Raw genomic sequence first — 19,689 nt, forward strand, 5'->3', positions numbered from 1 at the left:
TAGCCAGTCCCCAATCCACTTTAGGGCACACGGAGTTGGGGGTAGTGTGTTAATCTTCCTCAGCAGCCTTTTATGGGGCACCTTATCAAATGCCTTTTGGAAATCCAAAAACACCGCATCCACCGGTTCTCCTCCATCAACCGCCCTAGTCACATCTTCATAAAAATCCAACATGTTCGTCAAGCACGACTTTCCCCTCATGAATCCATGCTGCGTCTGATTGATCGAACCATTTCTATCCAGATGCCCTGCTATCTGCTCTTTAATAATGGATTCCAGCATTTTCCCTACTACAGACGTTAAGCTGACCGGCCTATAGTTACCCGCCTTTTGTCTCCTTCCTTTTTTAAACAGCGGCGTAACATTAGCCGTTTTCCAATCAACCGGCACTACCCCAGAATGCAACGTGTTTTGATAAATAATCACTAACGCATCCACTATTACCTCTGACATTTCTTTCAATACCCTGGGATGCATTCCATCCGGACCCGGGGACCTGTCTACCTTCAGTCCCATTAGTCTACCCAGCACTGCCTCTCTGGTAACATTAATTGTATTAAGTATTTCTCCTGCTGCCAACCCTCTATCGTTAATATTTGGCAAACTATTTGTGTCCTCCACCGTGAAGACCGACACAAAAAACTTATTTAAAGACTCAGCCATATCCTCATTTCCCACTATTAACTCCCCCCTCTCGTCCTCCAAGGGTCCAACATTCACTCTAGCCACTCTAGCCACCATAAGCTTTCGGAGCGCTGCTCCTCCTCGTCACTCCATCTGACGAAGGAGCAGCAAGCTCCGAAAGCTAATGGTATTTGCTACCAAATAAACCTGTTGGACTTTAACCTGGTGCTGTGAGACTTCTTGCAGTGTTTAGACACAGGGCAGTGCTGCATGTTATTGGCTGTATCCAGAGATGTGCATGGTAGGCGGATTGGCTATGCTAAATTGTCCCTTAGTGTGTAGATTAGGAGATTAGTGGGGTAAAATGTATGGAATTACAGGGATAGGATGCAGAGTGGGCCTGGTTAAGATGTCGGTGCAGACTTGATAGGCCTCCTTCTGCTCTGTAGGGATTCTATGATGTCGATCCAGTTGTATTGAATGAGGTGGCATTATGAACGCTTTTATTTTAAGCTCTATTACAGGGGCTTGGCAGAACCTGTTGCTTCATTTAAGCAAGTACACCAAAACAAAGCAGAAAGGTGCTTAACATTGGAAAATGAATCCACTTTGACAAAACGGTTGTTTCCATGAGAAACTCATATTAGAAACATAACATAACCATTCTGATTGTTCAGAGGTTACACTTCTGTCTCGATGCCCAAAGGACCCGGAAGATTTCCAATTCAATTACCAATGCCTGCTGACCAAGCTGATCGCGTCAGCATTTCAATTAGCCAGAGTCCCTCCTGACTTGTAAAAAAAACAATTGCCTCACATTCCTGTTCTTCACCATAGTACACAGCATGGATAAGGAGCAGAAACTTTGGCCAATTCTTTCTCCGCCTTTGCTGAGGGACATCGATCAACACCTGCTCCGACAACCTCTTGTTACCCCTTCTGCTGCTCTGCCTGAGAGCAGCTTGAGCAGCACATGTCTGGGATCAAGCCTGGAGGTTGGCACACATTCAACAGCAAGAATGCTGTTATATTTACACTTATGAGGTGTATGAGGTGTCATGATATTCATAGAAATCATAGAACCCCAACAGTGCAGAAGGAGGCCATTCGGCCCATCGAATCGGCACCAACCACAATCCCACCCAGGCCCTACCCCCACATATTTACCCGCTAATCCCTCTAACCTACGCATCCCAGGACTCTAAGGGGCAATTTTTAACCTGGCCAATCAACCTAACCCTCACATCTTTGGACTGTGGGAGGAAACCGGAGCACCCGGAGGAAACCCACGCAGACACGGGGAGAATGTGCAAACTCCACACAGACAGTGACCCAAGCCGGGAATCGAACCCAGGACCCTGGAGCTGTGAAGCAGCAGTGCTAACCACTGTGCTACCGTGCCGCAAATCAATATTGTTACAATACTAGAGGATGATGCATAATTCAGCAGAATGCAAATAAAATTTGATGAATTACGTTTAATTACTGAACAAGAAAATGTCACTTTGACATGGTCAATAAATTTGCATTTGTGAATACGCTGCAAATCCAAAAGCTAATCCCAGTGATCGACTTACACCTTGTGGGGTCCAGCACTCACCTTCATTTCTGCGACCGCCCCCCTTCCCCCAGTTACATCACATCCTGTCCCCTCCCCCCCCCGCCCCGCCCCCCCGCCACCCCGCCCCCCGCCCCCCCCCCGCCCCCCCCGCCCGCCCCCCCCCCCCGCCCCCCCCCCCGCCCCCCCCCCCGCCCCCCCCCCGCCCCCCCCCCGCCCCCCCCCCGCCCCCCCCCCGCCCCCCCCCGCCCCCCCGCCCCCCCCCCCCCCGCCCCCCCCCCTGCCCCCCCCCCGCCCCCCCCTGCCCCCCCCCGCCCCCCCCTGCCCCCCGCCCCCCCGCCCCCCCCTGCCCCCCGCCCCTCCCGCCCCCCCCTGCCCCCCGCCCCCCCCCCGCCCCCCCCTGCCCCCCGCCCCCCCGCCCCCCCGCCCCCCGCGCCCCCCCCTGCCCCCCGCCCCCCCCTGCCCCCCGCCCCCCCGCCCCCCGCCCCCCCCGCCCCCCGCCCCCCCCCGCCCCCCGCCCCCCCCGCCCCCCCCCCCCGCCCCCCCCTGCCCCCCCCCGCCCCCCCCTGCCCCCCCCCGCCCCCCGCCCCCCCCCTGCCCCCCCCCTGCCGCCCCCCGCCCCCCGCCCCCCCCCTGCCCCCCGCCCCCCCCCTGCCCCCCGCCCCCCGCCCCCCCCCCCTGCCCCCCCGCCCCCCGCCCCCCCCTGCCCCCCGCCCCCCCCTGCCCCCCCCCCTGCCCCCCCCTGCCCCCCCCCCTGCCCCCCCCGCCCCCCCCCCTGCCCCCCCCCCTGCCCCCCCCCCTGCCCCCCCCCCCTGCCCCCCCACCTGCCCCCCCCCCTGCCCCCCCCCCCGCCCCCCCCCCCGCCCCCCCCCCCCCCGCCCCCCCCCCCGCCCCCCCCCCCCCCCCCCCCCCCCCCGCCCCCCCCCCCCCCCCCCCCCCCCCCCCCCCCCTGCCCCCCCCCCCCCCCGCCCCCCCCCCCCCCCGCCCCCCCCCCCCCCCCCCCCCCCCCCCCCCCCGCCGATGACATTTGCATTTCAAATACTAAACAGTTCATTGGTCTTACGTTAACCATTGTTCACCTGCTGCCATCAGACGTTTGAATGGACCTACCTTGTATTAAGTTGATCTTTCTCTACACCCTAGCTATGGCTGTAACACTACATTCTGCACTCTCTCCTTTCCTTCTCTATGAACGGTATGCTTTGTCTGTATAGCACGCAAGAAACAATACTTTTCACTGTATCCCGATACATTTGACAATAATAAATCAAATCAAATCACCCCTCAAGTATTAATGGAAGTTGTCTACTCAGATCAATGATTTACACTTCCAATTATTATTATTGCCAAATGTGATGATGTAGTTTGAAAAGCTTCTTAAAAAGTAACGTGTGTTGGTGCACACTCACTCATGTGTAAATTCAAGCCAGGCTATAATACAAGGTGCAAAAAGAAAACAGGTTTTTGAAAACATTTTAAATCCATTTTATATTGCATTAAAAATGTGAAAACTCTAATCTCAAATTCCGCCATTTCCCACTTTACATATAATTATTTAAATATTCTTTCCTAAAGCCAAAGTAGAAGAAACATAGAAACATAGAAAAGCTACAGCACAAAACAGGCCCTTCGGCCCCACAAGTTGTGCCGAACATATCCCTACCTTTTAGGCCTACCTATAACCCTCCATCCTATCAAGTCCCATGTACTCATCCAGGAGTCTCTTGATTGAGTTTGCCTCCACCACCACTGACGGCAGCCGATTCCACTCGCCCACCACCCTCTGTGTGAAAAACTTCCCCCTAACATCTCCCCTGTACCTACCCCCCAGCACCTTAAACCTGTGTCCTCTCGTAGCAGACATTTCCACCCTGGGAAAAAGCATCTGAGAGTCCACCCGATCTATGTCTCTCAACATCTTATATACCTCTATTAGGTTTCCTCTCATCCTACGTCTCTCCAAGGAGAAAAGACCGAGCTCCCTCAGCCTATCCTCATAAGGCATGCCACTCAATCCAGGCAACATCCTTGTAAATCTCCTCTGCACCCTTTCAATCATTTCCACATCCTTCCTATAATGAGGCGACCAGAACTGAGCACAGTACTCCAAGTGGGGTCTGACGAGGGTCTTATATAGCTGCATCATTATCCCCGGACTCCTAAACTCAATCCCTCGATTGATAAAGGCCAGCACACCATACGCCTTCTTAACCACCTCCTCCACCTGCGGGGCCGATTTTAGAGTCCTATGGACCCGGACCCCAACAAGTAGTATGAACCTTAATTTTTAAAAGACATTTGTTATAGAAGAGAGTCCAGCTGTGCAAAGATATATTTTCCCTCAATGTCAACAAAACAAAGGAGATTGTCATCAACTTCAGGAAACATAAAGGAGAACATGCCCCTGTCTACATCAATGGGGACGAAGTAAAGGGTCGAGAGCTTCAAGTTTTTAGGTGTCCAGATCACCAACAACCTGTCCTGGTCCCCCCCCCATGCCGACACTATAGTTAAGAAAGCCCACCAATGCCTCTATTTTCTCAGAAGACTGAGGAAATTTGGCATGTCAGCTACGACTCTCACCAATTTTTACAGATGCACCATAGAAAGCATTCTTTCTGGTTGTATCACAGCTTGGTATGGCTCCTGCTCTGCCCAAGACCACAAGGAACTACAAAAAGTCATGAATGTAGCCCAATCCATCACACAAACCAGCCTCCCATCCATTGACTCTGACTACACTTCCCGCTGCCTCGACAAAGCAGCCAGCATAATTAAGGACCCCACGCACCCGGACATTCTCTCTTCCACTTTCCTCCATCGGGAAAAAGATACAGAAGTCTGAGGGCACGTACCAACCAACTCAAGAACAGCTTCTTCCCTGCTGCTGTCAGACTTTTGAATGGACCTACCTTGCATTAAGTTGATCTTTCACTACACCCTAGCTATGACTGTAACACTACATTCTGCACTCTCTCCTTTCCTTCTCCATGAACGGTATGATTTGTCTGTATAGCACGCAAGAAACAATACCTTTCACTGTATGCTAATACATGTGACAATAATAAATCAAATCAAATATTATTTGGAATGATTGGGTCTGAGCACTTTGTATTCACACAGTGTTAGGGCACAGCCCAGTGTTTAAATATCAATATAAAGTATGAGGTGAAGAAAGTTGATGTTAAATTTAAAATCGGGTCTTACCCTGGCAGGATGAAGAGGGTCCCTCAGACCCTGCCCTTTCTGACTGGGATCCTGCTCACCCCTTCCTCCATAAACCAGCGTTGGTTCATCAAAGCAGGCAAAGGCTGGTATGGGAGCTAGTCACCTCTGAGAGGTTCAGCACTCGCATAAGAAGCAGCACCATAAACGAATGGACCACTTAATGGCCGCACTTTTAATCTTTATGCAAAACCACCGTTCCAAGAGTGACTGACACTCAGCCAAACCCTTTATCAGTTCCAGCCCGTGTAGTTATTCTGCTTCAAGCTTAAATTTCCCATGATGCCTCATTTGCTCGTAGAAGTCTATACCAGATCAATTAAAAACCTTTCAGGCATTGTGGGGTGAAGACAGATACGTTCCAAGTAGATTAATTACCCTGGATGGAATACAGAGCACCAGTCTGTAAAATATGCACCAATATTTACTGTTCCCCAAGAGTAAACTAGTTGCCAAGTTCTCGCTGCACAGATTGACTTTTAGAACCATCCTCTCTGGCTCTGGTTTCCATATTTCACCATCTCAAAGGTTTTTTTTCCATTGTTTTATCTTTTCTGGTTTCTACATGTTCGGCAGCAGCTTGTAGGGATGGAAGCTGCATTATTGTAAATCTCTGGTGGTCCTTATGATTGTGACTGCCTCACATTACCTGCAAGAGCTGGATAAACACCAGATGGCTTTGAGTCTGGGGTTTTTGCAACCACAACAACTGGTGCTGGAGTTATCGTGCTCCAGGGCTCCACTGTCTTGTCTCCATCTCGATACAAAATATGCTCCACCATCTTCATCTTGATCGTCTTTAATTCTTCTCATCATCTTCTTCCTCTCTTTCATCACTGATTTGTAAGGCATGGATTCCCAAGCCAATGTAATCAACTTCTGGACAGCTCTGGCTGGCTCCCGGTCATCGAGCCGGGATGGCCGTGAGTGTCCAGCTTCAGCCCAACACCCACTCTCTGTTCAATGAGACTCTTCAGGTCAACTTCCCTTTGCTCAAGTCAAACTCCTTCCAGTCTTCATCCTTCCTGACCCGCTCCTGTTGGGGATCCTGACACTCACTCTTTCTCCTTCTTCGCTTTCTTGGCCACTCCAGGGACCAACACTGGCACAGCCTTGGAAGGAGCTGCTCCTGACGTGAGGGTGGTGGCTGGTGCGGTGGTTCCAGAGCCAGGGCAGGGCTGGAGCCCCTCACTCAACACCTCAGCTTTGGCCAGCCCAGTGGGAGGTACTGCCTTGGCCACTGCTTTGGTTTATCTTTCTTCTGCTTGTCTCATTTGAGGAAGAAATGGTTACGGCTCTTATCATCCCGCTGTGCCACGCTGGCCTGGGAGTCCGGGCTGGGTTCATAGAAGAAATCATAGAAACCCTACAGTGCAGAAGGAGGCCATTCGGCCCATCGAGTCTGCACCGACCACAATCCCACCCAGGCCCTACCCCCCACATATTTACCCGCTAATCCCTCTAACCTACGCATCTCAGGGGCAATTTTTAACCTGGCCAATCAACCTAACCCGCACATCTTTGGACTGTGGGAGGAAACCGGAGCACCCAGAGGAAACCCACGCAGACACGAGGAGAATGTGCAAACTCCACACAGACAGTGACCCGAGCCGGGAATTGAACCCGGGACCCTGGAGCTGTGAAGCAGCAATGCTAACCACTGTGCTACCATGCCGCCCTCTGGGTGAAGCCAGAGACTTCACAGCTATCCCAGCTCAAAGACTCAAGGAGACAGAGCAGTGCAGGAGGGACCAGGAGCTGGTTGGAGCGGCCTGCAGCAGGCTGGACAGGGACAGCATTGGCAATGGAAGGTCCCCACCTTTTTGCCACCTGGGTTTCTGGAATTGACCTTCTGAAATCTCACTGGGAGGTCGCAATATCCACACCTTCCCTGCCTGCTGCCAGAGCACACCATGATCCAAGCCCCAGGGTTTTAATTAGCGATTGAGTAGTGTGACTTAACTGAGTCCCGCACTCTAAGGGGACTTGACCAATCAGATGATTTTATCAACCAACACATTTGACCCTATCAGCAAATGTAGAACAATCAGGCTCCGATTGGTGCCCCCACAGCCACCAGCCAGCACCGCCCCCCCCCCCCCCCCCTCCTATTGGTGGGGCCCTATGCCTTGGTACGATGTGTTTCATTGTAAATCTGTCTCTGGCTAATCCTGCTGTAGATTTAGCAGAACAGATATTCATGAAGGAATTAGTGGAGAGGATTGGTCCTAGACCCTAAATTACAACTGTGACAGTGATTCAAACAGTACTCGATTAACTGCAAAGTGCATTGTGATGTCCGGAGGCCAAACAGGGCACTATCTAAATGCAATTCTTCCCTTTCCAAAAAAAGAGGGAGAAGTACATCTGAAAAAGTCAAGCAATACCTTCTGCTAAATCCTCAGAAAATCTATTTACCTTTTACCCAGCATCTCAATGCATTTCTGTCAAAAGTTTTAAGTACAAATTACATAAAATTTCAAATATTAAATAAACGTACAAAACTTGTGAGGAACAGGCAAACTTGTACTGTTCATTGTCTCCATCATGTGGCCAGATCTGGTTTTGTACAGCTGAAGTGTGTAAGTGCACTGGATGCTGCAATGCTGTTAAATGCCAGGGCAGCCAGCGGACCTTCATTTGGGGGAGAATTAAAATTGGGGTAGGCTGTCATCATCACTCCGAGGTGGGCTACAGATGATCATTTTCTACCTTAATCATTTGTGTGGTGGTGTGTTTGAAATAACACCAACTTAAACGATCCCAGTCTCGTATGTGTGTTTTTTCCAGCAGAAGTGGGTGGATGGTGATTCAGGACTGGAGCCCTCGTGGGTCTTGCCTCTCCTTACCTCAAAAATATTCATTATAATAGCTCTACCAGTCAGTGGCTAAAATTAACTAGCTCAGCAATGATTGAGGAATGTAATTGGGCCTTTCCTGGTCTGTATATTTCCATTCCACCACGTGCAGGCCACTTAGCAAATGAGTCATCAGAAGATGATTCTACTTTCGCAGCATTCAAATCATGCTATGTCATATAAACAAGGACTTCTAGGTTATCCCAGTTGTTACAAATTATACACACACACACGACATACAATAGAAATATACTTTGTCAAATTGTGATAATACTTCACAGGAGTCATTTTGTTTCTAGATACCAAACTATGGAAGCCACTTCTCTCTATCTGCTCTATGGAGACCCCTCATGATTTTGAGCATCACTGCAAAGTATGCTTTCAATATTCTCTTCTCCAAGGAGAGTGTGATGTGCAGGTGGTAGTGATCCCATGCATCTGCTACCATTGTCGTCCTAGGTAGTTGAGATTGCAGATTTTGAAGGTGCTGTCAAAGGATACCTCCATGTCGCTCTGTTGCTGCACCCAGTGCAGCCTTTATCCTATCCTGACATTCATTCTCCTATCAAAATGTATCACTTGACACTTGTTGTCATTAAGTTTCATCTGTCAAGTGTTTGCCCATTCTGCAAGACTATATTGCATGGAGGCAGATGGCACAGCAGTGGGACCAAGGAATAAGATGCTGCCGCTGTCATAGTAAGATGAGGTAGTTGAATCACTGGATGGGGCTGGAAATTGATAAAGAGGCACTATTAGAAAGGTTAATTGTGGCTAGTCACCAGATTCATCCAATGATACTGAGGGAAGGGTGGAAATTGTGGAAGCATTAGACAGAATCTCCCAATCTTCTATATAAATACAGAGGCCTGGAGAATTGTAAATGAGGCCACACCTGGAATATTGTGTGCAGCCTTGGTCTACTGATCTGAGGAAGGATGTTCTTGCTCTAGAGGGAGTGCAGAGGTTTTCCAGACTGATTTCTGGGATGGCAAGGCTGAAGGGAAAAATACATTCCACTGAAGAACAAAAACTAGCCTAGGGATCATAAAGAGATTGCTGCAGAGTTAGCGGATGTGCTGGCTACGACTTTCCAAAATTCCTTGCATTTGGGAACCGTCCCATCAGGATCGAAGATGGTGAATGGCAACATCACTTTTCAAGAAAGGAGGGAGAGAAAACAGACATCTAGACTGGTTGGCCAAATATCTGTCAAAAGAAAAATGCTAGAATCTATCACTAAGGAAGTCTTACAAAGAACAAAGATAATTACAGCACAGGAACAGGCCCTTCAGCCCTCCAAGCCTGCACCGACCAAGCTGCCCAACTGAACTAAAACCCTCTTACCCTTCCGGGGACCATAGCCTTCGATTCCCATGCTATTCATATATTTGTCAAGATGCCCCTTAGAAGTCACTATCATATCTGCTTCCACTACCTCCCCCTGGCAGCAAGTTTCAGGCACCCACCATCCTCTGTGTAAAAAAACTTGCTTGTCCATTGCCTTTAAACCTTGCCCCCTGGTAATTGACTCTTTCACCCTAGGAAAAAGCTTCTATCTATGCTTAATGCTTAGAAAAGCAGTGTCAACATGGTTTTGCAAAAAGGAAACCCCGTTTGACAAATTTATTAGAGTTGGAGAATGTAACCATGGAAACCCTACAGTGCAGGAGGAGGTCATTGAGCCCATCAAGTCTGCACCGATTCTCCACAAGAGCTGGAGTGCTGAAAGGATGAGTGCTGGCGCCTCAGCTATCTAGAATCCATATATTGACTTAGATACATTACACTCTGTCACATCATCAAAGTTTGCTAATGGTACAAAGCTAGGTGGAAAGCTAAGTGTGGGGAAGACAGAGAGCCTGCAGAGATATAGACAAGTTAAGTGAGCAGGCAACAAAAGGGAAAATGAAGTATAATATGGGAAAGTGCAAGGTCATAAGAATAGAAAAGCAGATTTTTTTTTAAAAGGTATGAAACTTGTCAATGTTGATGTCCACAGAGTTGGGAGTACTAGTATAAGGAATACAAAATATTAGCATGCAAGTAGAACAAGCAATCAGGAAGGCAAATGACATGCTGGTCTTTACTGAAGGAAATTGAAATACAAAAAGTGTTGCTGCAATGGTACAGGGCTTTGGTGAGTCTACATCTGGAATAGCATGTGCAGCTTTGGTCTCCATATTTAAGGAAGGATAAACTTGCACTGGAGGCAGTACAGGGAAGGTTCACTAAATTGGCCTCGGGTTAGTGAGTTGTCCTATGATAAGTTGAGAGAATTGGACCTATAGGGCGGGATTTTACAGCTGCGCTTGCCTGAAGGTCAGAAAATCCCACCCAAGGTCAACGGACTTTTGCATGGTCTGTGTTCTGTTAACTACGATTCTCGTGGCGGACAGGACAGGAAAATTCTGCCCATAGTCTCTGGATTTTGGGAGATGTGACCTCATTGAAACGTACAAGACTCTGAAGAGCCTTGGCAGGGTAAGCATCAAGAGATTGTTTCCATTGGTCAGGAAATCTAAAACATGGGGGCAGTCTTAGACAAGGGACAAATCACTTCAAAGTTGTCAGAATCTTTGGAATTCTTAACCCCAGAGGGTTGTGGATGTTCTATCATTGAATATATTCATGGCCAAGAGAGACAGGTTTTTGGTCTCTCAGCAAAGCCAGGGTTATGGGGAGCAGGCAGGTAAGTGGAGTTGAAGTTGAAGATCGACCATAATTGTATTGAATGACAGAGCAAGCTCAACAAGCCCTATGGTGTACTCCCACTGTGTGTTTTTGCCTGTTGTGCATTTCTCACGCATTAACAGCTGAGCCTTCACCCAACTAAGCCCAAGCCCCTGGAATTTTAAATTTCGCTTACCCCTCTCTTCTCCTTTAAGGTGGTCTTTAATATCCCCTACTTTGACTGAGCTTTCAGTCACTTTTAATATTTCTTTCTTTGGATCAATGTCAAGTTTTGGCTAATTAGACTTTAGTGAAACATGCTACGAACACCAAACTTTACAAGATGGTTATGTTTTGAAACATCTCTCTTAAGGTGAAACAGAATGTCATGGAGAGGGTGATGAGATCCGACTAAACATGTCTGCTTGGAGACAGGCCCATGTGATCTCAATGCAATGATATCAAGTCAGTTTTTACAGCTGGGTTTTGAAACACAGACAAAATAACTACTGGGGTGAAGCAGGGGGAGTATTTCATATTAACAAACAAACAGGATGCTTAGGAGAGATTGCTTTCAGTTTCAAAGGAAGGGGATAGGACAGGACATAGAACAAGAAGTCATTGAGATGGAAGTCAGATCTGGAAGACACAGGCTGAGTGGAACAACTTTTGAAGGACACTGGAAGTTTTGACCGAGCACAGCAGGGAGAAGTGTGGTGTGCAGCAAGTGTGTTGTAAGATGTATCTCAATTGCATGCTAGTTAATGAAAGGATATTTTTTAGTGTATTAGTTGACCATTTAGATATGTTGATTGTTACAATAAAAATCCTTAAAACATGAAATTTGATCCTTTGGTTATTTTTATTGGTCATTCAGGAAATTCATCTTAGGGATCATACAAGCACCTTAGTACTTTTAATTAAAGGAGTTATTCAAATACAAATTGTTCTTCATAACTTAGGGATGGCAAGACCAATTGAGGCACATCTACTGTCACGCACTCAAGAGCAGCTGCTGCTGGAAACCTTTTCTGGACTGTACTCCGCGACTGTCACTAAATAACCTCAATGAAGTTTCAGGAAAGCCAACTAATCAACATGCCATTTCAAACATGTTCCGCCCCTTCTAAAAGCACGAGCAATGAAGCCAATTACTGATGGCTCTACGTCCAAAATAGATTAAAGGACAGAATTGGCAGGTGCTTGGCTTTTGAATTTGTGACCTCGTATGATCTCGTCCTGTATTTAGAAAAGAAACACTTCAGTTTACCGAGTCTTTTGATATTGTGCATCTGTGACGATTAGCTTTCCATGTGACACACACACACACATCAATCTAAATTAGATCACTAGTTACTTGCAGCTAAAGAGTTGTTTGCATTCTGGCTGCCCAGCATAAAATAATGTCATTAGCTTACTTACATTATTTTAAGTAACCTAATGAGAAGAGTCAAATATTTAGATGCACAATATGAAAGGTGCTTCCAGGGCAGGACACTTCGTTTTACATTAAAATTAATGAACCTCCTGACAGTCCTCACTCTAAATCAGAAGGCACTGGGGGCAATTTAACTTCAGATAACTAAAATGTGTGATATCAGTTGGTCAATATGATTAACACCTCCCCCAAGTATGAAAAGGAAAAATCAGGTATGCACCTTACAAGATCAGTGTGTCAAAATTTATTCTACTCAAGTATTATATTTCTTCCGTCGGGAAAAGGATACTAAAGTTCACGTACCAACCGACTCAAGAGCAGCTTCTTTTCCCTGCTGCTGCCATCACTTTTGAATGGACCTACCTTGCACTAAGTTGATCTTTCTCTACACCCTAGCTATGACTGTGACACTACATTCTGCACTCTCTCATTTCCTTCTCTATGAACAGTATGCTTTGTCTGTATAGCGCACAAGAAACAATACTTTTTACTATGTTAATATGTGACAATAATAAATCAAATTCATATTGCATAAAATATGATAAAAGCTTTGTTTAATGCAAAAAAAAAATTTCTTTTGTAAATGTAGGGGTTTTGAGGCATAAAGCCTTTTTACTTAAAATATCCAAGTTCCAAATTCTTAATTTCTAACTTAGTTGTGCCTGAACAAGTTATGGAATAGCCAGTATTTATGAATCCAGTAGAATTTATTAAGCAAGATTTTACATTAACCTAACAAGAAACAGTGAAGTCAAATGGATGGTTCTTATCCTTCAAGGCCCTAAAGTTCCTCAAATGCTGCCAGCAGAGGCAATACCTTTCTTCTTCTGTCTCTGAAACGACATGTTGAACCGTGTCTCAGAAGAATCATATCACAGGAGCCGTGGTAAAACTGAGTCAATGAAGACTTGAGCTTCCAAATTTTTATCTTTTATTTAGAAATAGTCCAAATTATTCTTGTTCATTGGCTTGAGCTGAAAGTCATCTCGTCATTCCACCTCCATAACTAAGTCATGTAGCCAGAAGACAAATGTGGTTTATTTCCTGGGCCGCTGGAGGTCCATTCCACTGCGAACAAACGACACATCCTTGTAGATGCAGATCAATTGTACAATGTTACATCCTCTTATCAATAACAACCTATCGTAAACATTCACATCAACATATTTTAACCTAGGTCCCACAGATATGAAAGTCATTAAGAACAAATATTTACATTTCCTATCGTGATGTCAGGAAAGAAAGGTTTTCCTAATACAGGTGTTCTGTCCTTCTGATATAATGGGGAGATGCCGGCATTGGACTGGGGTAAACACAGTAAGAAGTCTAACAACACCAGGTTGGACTTTAACCTGGTGTTGTTAGACTTCTTCTGATATAAGTCAGTTGAACCTACTAATACATGTTTTGTTTAAAGGTGCCATACTATGTTCAAGCTGCTGAGCTCATTTATTCAAAGCTGACAGAAAAGCCCTCAAATGCACAGTTAAATTCAAACAAATACAATTCCTTGAACCCAGATTTTGGTACCTGTAAAATAATAAAATCCATTAACACTAGTGCCTCGTAAACCGGTGCCTTAACTGTAAATTGTTTCACTAGCAGAAATTTAAACTGAATGGTTTAAAAAGATGGCTAAAATTAAATAAATAGATATTACTTCAAAGCAACATACAATCCTACAAAGTAGCCATCAAAATCTCTCACCTTTCCCATAATTTTTAGCATAGTCCAGTCTCTCTTTCTGTTTTTATTTACCTTCCTATGCTTGTCTCCAACCCTGAGTACCATTTTGCTCCCTTTTCTTTGTGGAAGTCTATCCTTGCGCATCTCCTGATCACCTTGTGTGTTTAAGTTGAGCATCTTTTCAAATGCATATTTCTTTCCGTAGCTCTGATATTTAGCATGTTCCTCAGGTATCTCATTTTCCTGTTTTATATTTTCTTCTCGCCCTCCTCAGGGCTAAAGACAGCCCAAACAATGAATGGGGGAAGTGTGACACATATCAGGAGGAAACAAATCAGTAGGACCTTACTGCTGGGATAGCAGGATCACTGAAATTAATGCTCCAATTTAAAATATATTAATAATTGGAGAGAGCACGTAACTGTATATTACTGTTAGCATTACTAATCACCAAGAAATTCAATAAGGAACTCAGAAGAAACTTCTTTACCCAAAGATTGGTGATAACATGGAACCTACTGTAACTGGAAGTGGTTGAAGAGAATAGAATAGATGAGGGAGAAGGGAAAGGAGAGCTATGATTACAGGCTTAGATGAGGAAAGATGGAGGGGTTTGAATGGAGCATAAATACCAGTATGAATTGGTTAGGTCGAATGGCCTGTTTGTGTGCCAAATATCCTATGTAATTTTGATCTGAAACCTCTTCTGATCTCTGATTGGTGGGCTAATTCATATACAATACTCAAATAAAGGAAAGGCTTGTATTTACAAATAAGGTACTTTTTAGCGACAGGACATCCCAACAGCTGTGATGTACTTTTGGAATGTAATTTTAAAGTAGATAATGTGGCAATAATTTGTACACAGCAAGGTTCCACAAACTGTAATAAATGTGATACATAAATAACCAGAGTTGATTTTAGGTGTTGTCCAAAGAATACTGTAATGATACTGTGCTATTTCAATATTTTTGTGTAAGGTGGGGCTTTAAGAGGCAGTGTTTTATTACAAAAGTCGATTTGTATGGTAAACATGCAGCAGATGCTCACAATCCAGGGTAATAACCAATTTTAGTTAGGAATTTGTAGAGTTAATTAATCTTTTGTTTATTTAAGTTCTCCTGGAATTTTAGACTAGTATGTCGAGTCATGTGAGTTTTGATTAGATTGATTGACAAGAGACAGAATCATGTGGTTAATGGGAGCAGCTAAGTTTGCAGGAAAGAAGCAGTTTCATTTTCATTTTTAAAAATACGAGCAGTTGCTGCCTGGCCCTGCCAGAAGAAAACAGTGTCTCTTTCTCTCCAAAGGCTTTCTGAAAGCTCCAAGTCTGGTAGCCCGAGTCAAAGAAAGTATGCCTGTGTTTTGCTAACTAATTTTAAAGAGAAATATTGCTGGATTGAAACTAATAGTGATAGGTCAGCAGTTAAGAATTGTAACTTTTCATGTTTGAGTATTGTTCAATTGTTAAAAGTTAAGCTAATTCACTTGTTATAGTTAAATTGTGTTGTTAAAATAAAAATTGATCAAAGCTCCCCAGTTTGTCAGTAGAATCGCACCTGGAGTGAAACATCTTACCCTCAACTAATGCCAAAATATTACATTTTTGGAGTCTAGTCTGATTTCATAATATACCTTGGGGGTTTCTGATCAGGATTACGGGAAAACTCCCCTGCTCTTTTTCAATAGGTACCATGGGATCTTTTACATCCACCTGAGGGGACAGTCTCATCCAAAAAGATGGCATTTCCACAAACCCCACACTTCCCCAAGTACTGCACAGTAGCGTCAGCCTAGAAGTAGAACTTGAACCTATAACCTACTGGTTTAAGCGGAAAGCCACATTTGATACCTAGTGTTCTTCCCTCCTGCCTTGAAGATGCAGACATAAGCAGCAACAGAATTTTTCAACGTAATTATGTATGCCTTAATCTGGCACCCAACGTTGAGGGATGTAGCAGTCAACTCTGTTCTTGACCAATGTCCAAATATTTGTTTCGAAGGGATCACTCGACATCAATCAGGGCTTTTTGTAGTCTCCCCACTATCACCTTAATTCAGATGAGATCAGGGATTAAATTTCATGGCTCTATACCACACAACATTGTGCAGTTACGCACAAGTCATTAAGGAGCCCATGTCCATGTTTCTGATATCAAAAGCAGGTATGTTTCATCTATTTATATATTGATACAGGTATGCAACATGATAAGTTGCCTTAGATTGTTCATTGTTAGTGAACAGTAAGGTTCCTCTGCCTATTTTTAAGGATGCAAGATGATTTCAAGTTATACTAGAACAGCAGGACAAAGGAACATGGATTTGGGTTGGGCAAAGGTTAGCTGAAGTTCTTCATACAGAGCAATTAACACTTGGAATAGCCTTTTGGATAGGGTATTGGAGGAAAGAACAGTTTTGGCTCATCCACATTTAGTTTGGAAATGAAGTGGAATACTTTAAAATGGGTTAATTTTACCAGCATCTTTGAAAGTTTGGGTGGGCTGAATGAAAGATGAGGAACATAAGCAAACCTCATACAAAACAGCAACTTGTGTCAACAGTTTCTAGCAGTATTATCAAAACTGGTTTAATTTCAGAAAGAAAAGCAAAACATTTGTTAATAGATGCTTAAATATGACAAAACTTGCGGAATACATTAATTTATTTAAACAGTTCTCAACAAGGTATTTTAAACAGTATTTCAACAGTGTTTTTAAAAACAAGAATCAAAAGTCAACATGTGCATAAAGATCATTAATTCAAAACCTTGGCTGCTTTTCACACTACATTCTACTTTGCCTGACAACTTGTCAGTTACAATTTTAGCCAGATCCTCACACACTGTATACAACTTGAAAAATTTTATGTGCAAGAAAAAAAAACCCTCCTTCAATCCTTTCCTCCGTCTTTACTCATATTTGTAGATTTTCTCACAAAAAAGCAGCGTACCTAAAATGACATACAAAGCAAAAAGCATTACAACATTACAAACTGGATAACAGTCTGCTCCACTTACCTACCTGCAGATTTACAGCTATGGAAAAAGTAGCTTTTCTATTACATTCTAGCACTTTCACAGTTAAATTGCTGTAAAAAGTAAGACAACTCAGATCAAACTTAGTGCCTACTTGGAAGATTACTCTACGTACCATTGCCAATATTTTCATAGTGGTTTACTTCAGAAATGTACAATTAACAAGATTATGTGCCACTATGTTGCAAATTTATAGTGAACTAACACTTTAAAAATACACATACTTGAATACAAAGAAGCATGTATATTTAAGATTTTTTTTTAAAGAGAGCGTTTTTTAAAAATCATTTAATCCGAATTCTTCTGAACACTTAAAGGTCATCAGTGGGTTTGTGTTAACTCTGCAATCGGTCTACCAGAAATGATATTCATTTATCAGGAATTCACTGTGGAACAGAAATAAGAATTTTCTGTTACACAATGTCTCATTTTTATTGCAATGAAAGGGTTCTACGTGTTCATCAGCTTCAGTGGGTGACTCATGTTAACCATTGTAGATGGTTAAATATAATGCTTTATGTGGTTGGCGTGTTCTATTTGGTCCAAAAGACACACTCTAAAATGTTATACCAGGAAATAAATTTAAATATATCCAGCAATTAATACAATGGATATAAACAGAAGACAGTTTCACATTTGTAATTTCTGTACAGGCAACAGAACCAGATACAAGTAGTAGCAAACAGATTTGGGTCAAAACATCAAATCATACCTGCATAGTCCACCACATTTTTGCTCAGGTTTATCTAAAATTCAAATTGTCAAACTAACACAAATGGTCCCCTCTGCAGCATAGAAAAAAATTGGGCTTCAAGTCATAAAATATTTTAGTTCATTGCAAAATGTACTGCTGAGAAGACTTGGCTTTTTTACCCCCCTGCCACTTGATAAAACTCATTTCAAGTGGCCTAACAATCAAAATCTTTGCATTTGAGGAATATTTCTGGTGGGTAATTTCGGGGGTTGGTGGGTTTGGAATTGATCGATATTTGTTACAGCATTGAAAGAACTAGTTTAGATCACAGGTTGAACACAGACGTCGACATGAGAACAAAGTTTGCATTACATGCAGCTTTAAGTATTCTGGGAGAAAAAGACATCTGCACTTGCATTACTGCTCAACTAGATAAAAGTGCACACGGTTTAGGTTAGATACAATATCCACAAGAGTCAACATATCCACACATTGACTTGTGTGGCCACACCAGATTAGACGACTTGCACAGCTATCCCCATTAAACCAGAGCTTCATATGAATTGGTTATTCATAAGAGTCAACCAGGATGAAAAAAAATTACAAAATTCTAATTGAAAAACATTCATTTCAAATAAATCTTGTTAACTAATACAAATCTTTAGTATTAAAAGCAATATAAATATTGACAAATTTTAGTTGCACGATTCCTCCGGTACGGTATACTTTTTATACTAGATATGACTACATCAGCAGCTGGAGTACCGAGAGAATACACAAGTCAATCAACATTGATGAGCTGCCACCAGCCTGCAACAAATGTGAGCCTTGAGAAAGACTACTGGAAACAATGGCAGTCAGCAGATTTAGGCACTCTTCTGTTAAAACAGTTGATTTAAGGCAGCAGCTGTGTGATGAGATAGTGATAAATTAAGTGGTTGGTGAATCCTCACAGAGCTCACGATGCACATCTCTCAGGGTGTGCGCCCAATTGTCTCTTCACAGTGAGCCATGCTCATTTTCCTGAAGCCATGCTGTTTTTCAGGTGTGTTTCTATTGACTCAGTCTTCTTTGATCAATCCAATATACAAAAATTATGCAGGCCAAAAGCAAGGAGGGAGGAGAATTCATAAACTATACACAGACAACAATGAAAGGGTGCAACCTACTGGCTTGTCAAGAGCTCCTCAACACTGGTAAATCAACACAACACTATTACCATGCAGTACTGGTAGCAGCACAAATGAAAAATGGAATGGAACTACAAAAGTGAAACATTGAGAAGGGATTATGCTAGATAACTTGGGGATTGCACAACAACAAAACAGGCCAACCACAGTACAGTCTAGACATTTCCAAAGTGAATATTTAGTGTGATTTACAAAAGCATGCAACAGCATGTTAGGGCGAGCATGTAGGATGGCACAGGCAGACAGCACTATATTTTTAAAATACTATCTGACAGTAAAGTCATTTTGAATGTACTTCACCTGGGTCAGATAAACCTTTGGCATTGATTAAGACCTATGAAATACTGTACTGTTGATTCACCAGGTACCGTGTGAACTGTAGCTAGAATGGTGTTAATTGTGTTAGTAGCAAAATTAATCAATATGAAACATGCAGTTTCCTCCTCCCTCCTCATCTATCAGCCTCAATCTTTTAGCCGTGCCCTTTCCCCACCCAGAAAACAGCTGCATGCAACCTCCTTCAATGCCTCGCCCAATGTTTCAAGAACCCACACACCAATTCAGGAACCTGCAGTCCGGGAGGGGAGAAAGAAAGAAAGCACGATTACTAAATCCAGCTGAAACAAACAAAAATAAAGGAGAAACTTTACAAGTTTTTAGACAGACTCGTTAATTAAGCAACCCCTAAAGTATCGCATCTGCATCCAGA

General features: G+C 44.1%; 1 protein-coding gene and 1 pseudogene across 6 annotated transcripts in view; both read right to left on the minus strand.

Moving 5' to 3' along the window:
* Positions 1 to 5,831: 5,831 nt before the first annotated feature.
* On the minus strand, positions 5,832 to 13,221 carry LOC144497604 (protein CDV3 homolog A-like; annotated as a pseudogene).
* fnbp1l (formin binding protein 1-like) overlaps positions 12,915 to 19,689 on the minus strand; it is a 154,574-nt gene continuing 147,799 nt past the window's right edge. For 2 of the 6 annotated variants that reach the window (XM_078218833.1, XM_078218830.1), the window contains one exon: positions 12,915 to 13,444. In XM_078218833.1, coding sequence (XP_078074959.1) covers positions 13,383 to 13,444 — 62 coding nt within the window. In that variant the 3' untranslated portion in view covers positions 12,915 to 13,382. Of the gene's footprint in view, positions 13,445 to 16,613; positions 17,012 to 17,845; positions 19,598 to 19,689 lie in introns of those variants that run through there. The other 4 variants (XM_078218832.1, XM_078218829.1, XM_078218834.1 and 1 more) reach the window with 3 other exon arrangements.

Source organism: Mustelus asterias, chromosome 8 (assembly GCF_964213995.1).
Source record: "Mustelus asterias chromosome 8, sMusAst1.hap1.1, whole genome shotgun sequence".
Taxonomy (NCBI): domain Eukaryota; kingdom Metazoa; phylum Chordata; class Chondrichthyes; order Carcharhiniformes; family Triakidae; genus Mustelus; species Mustelus asterias.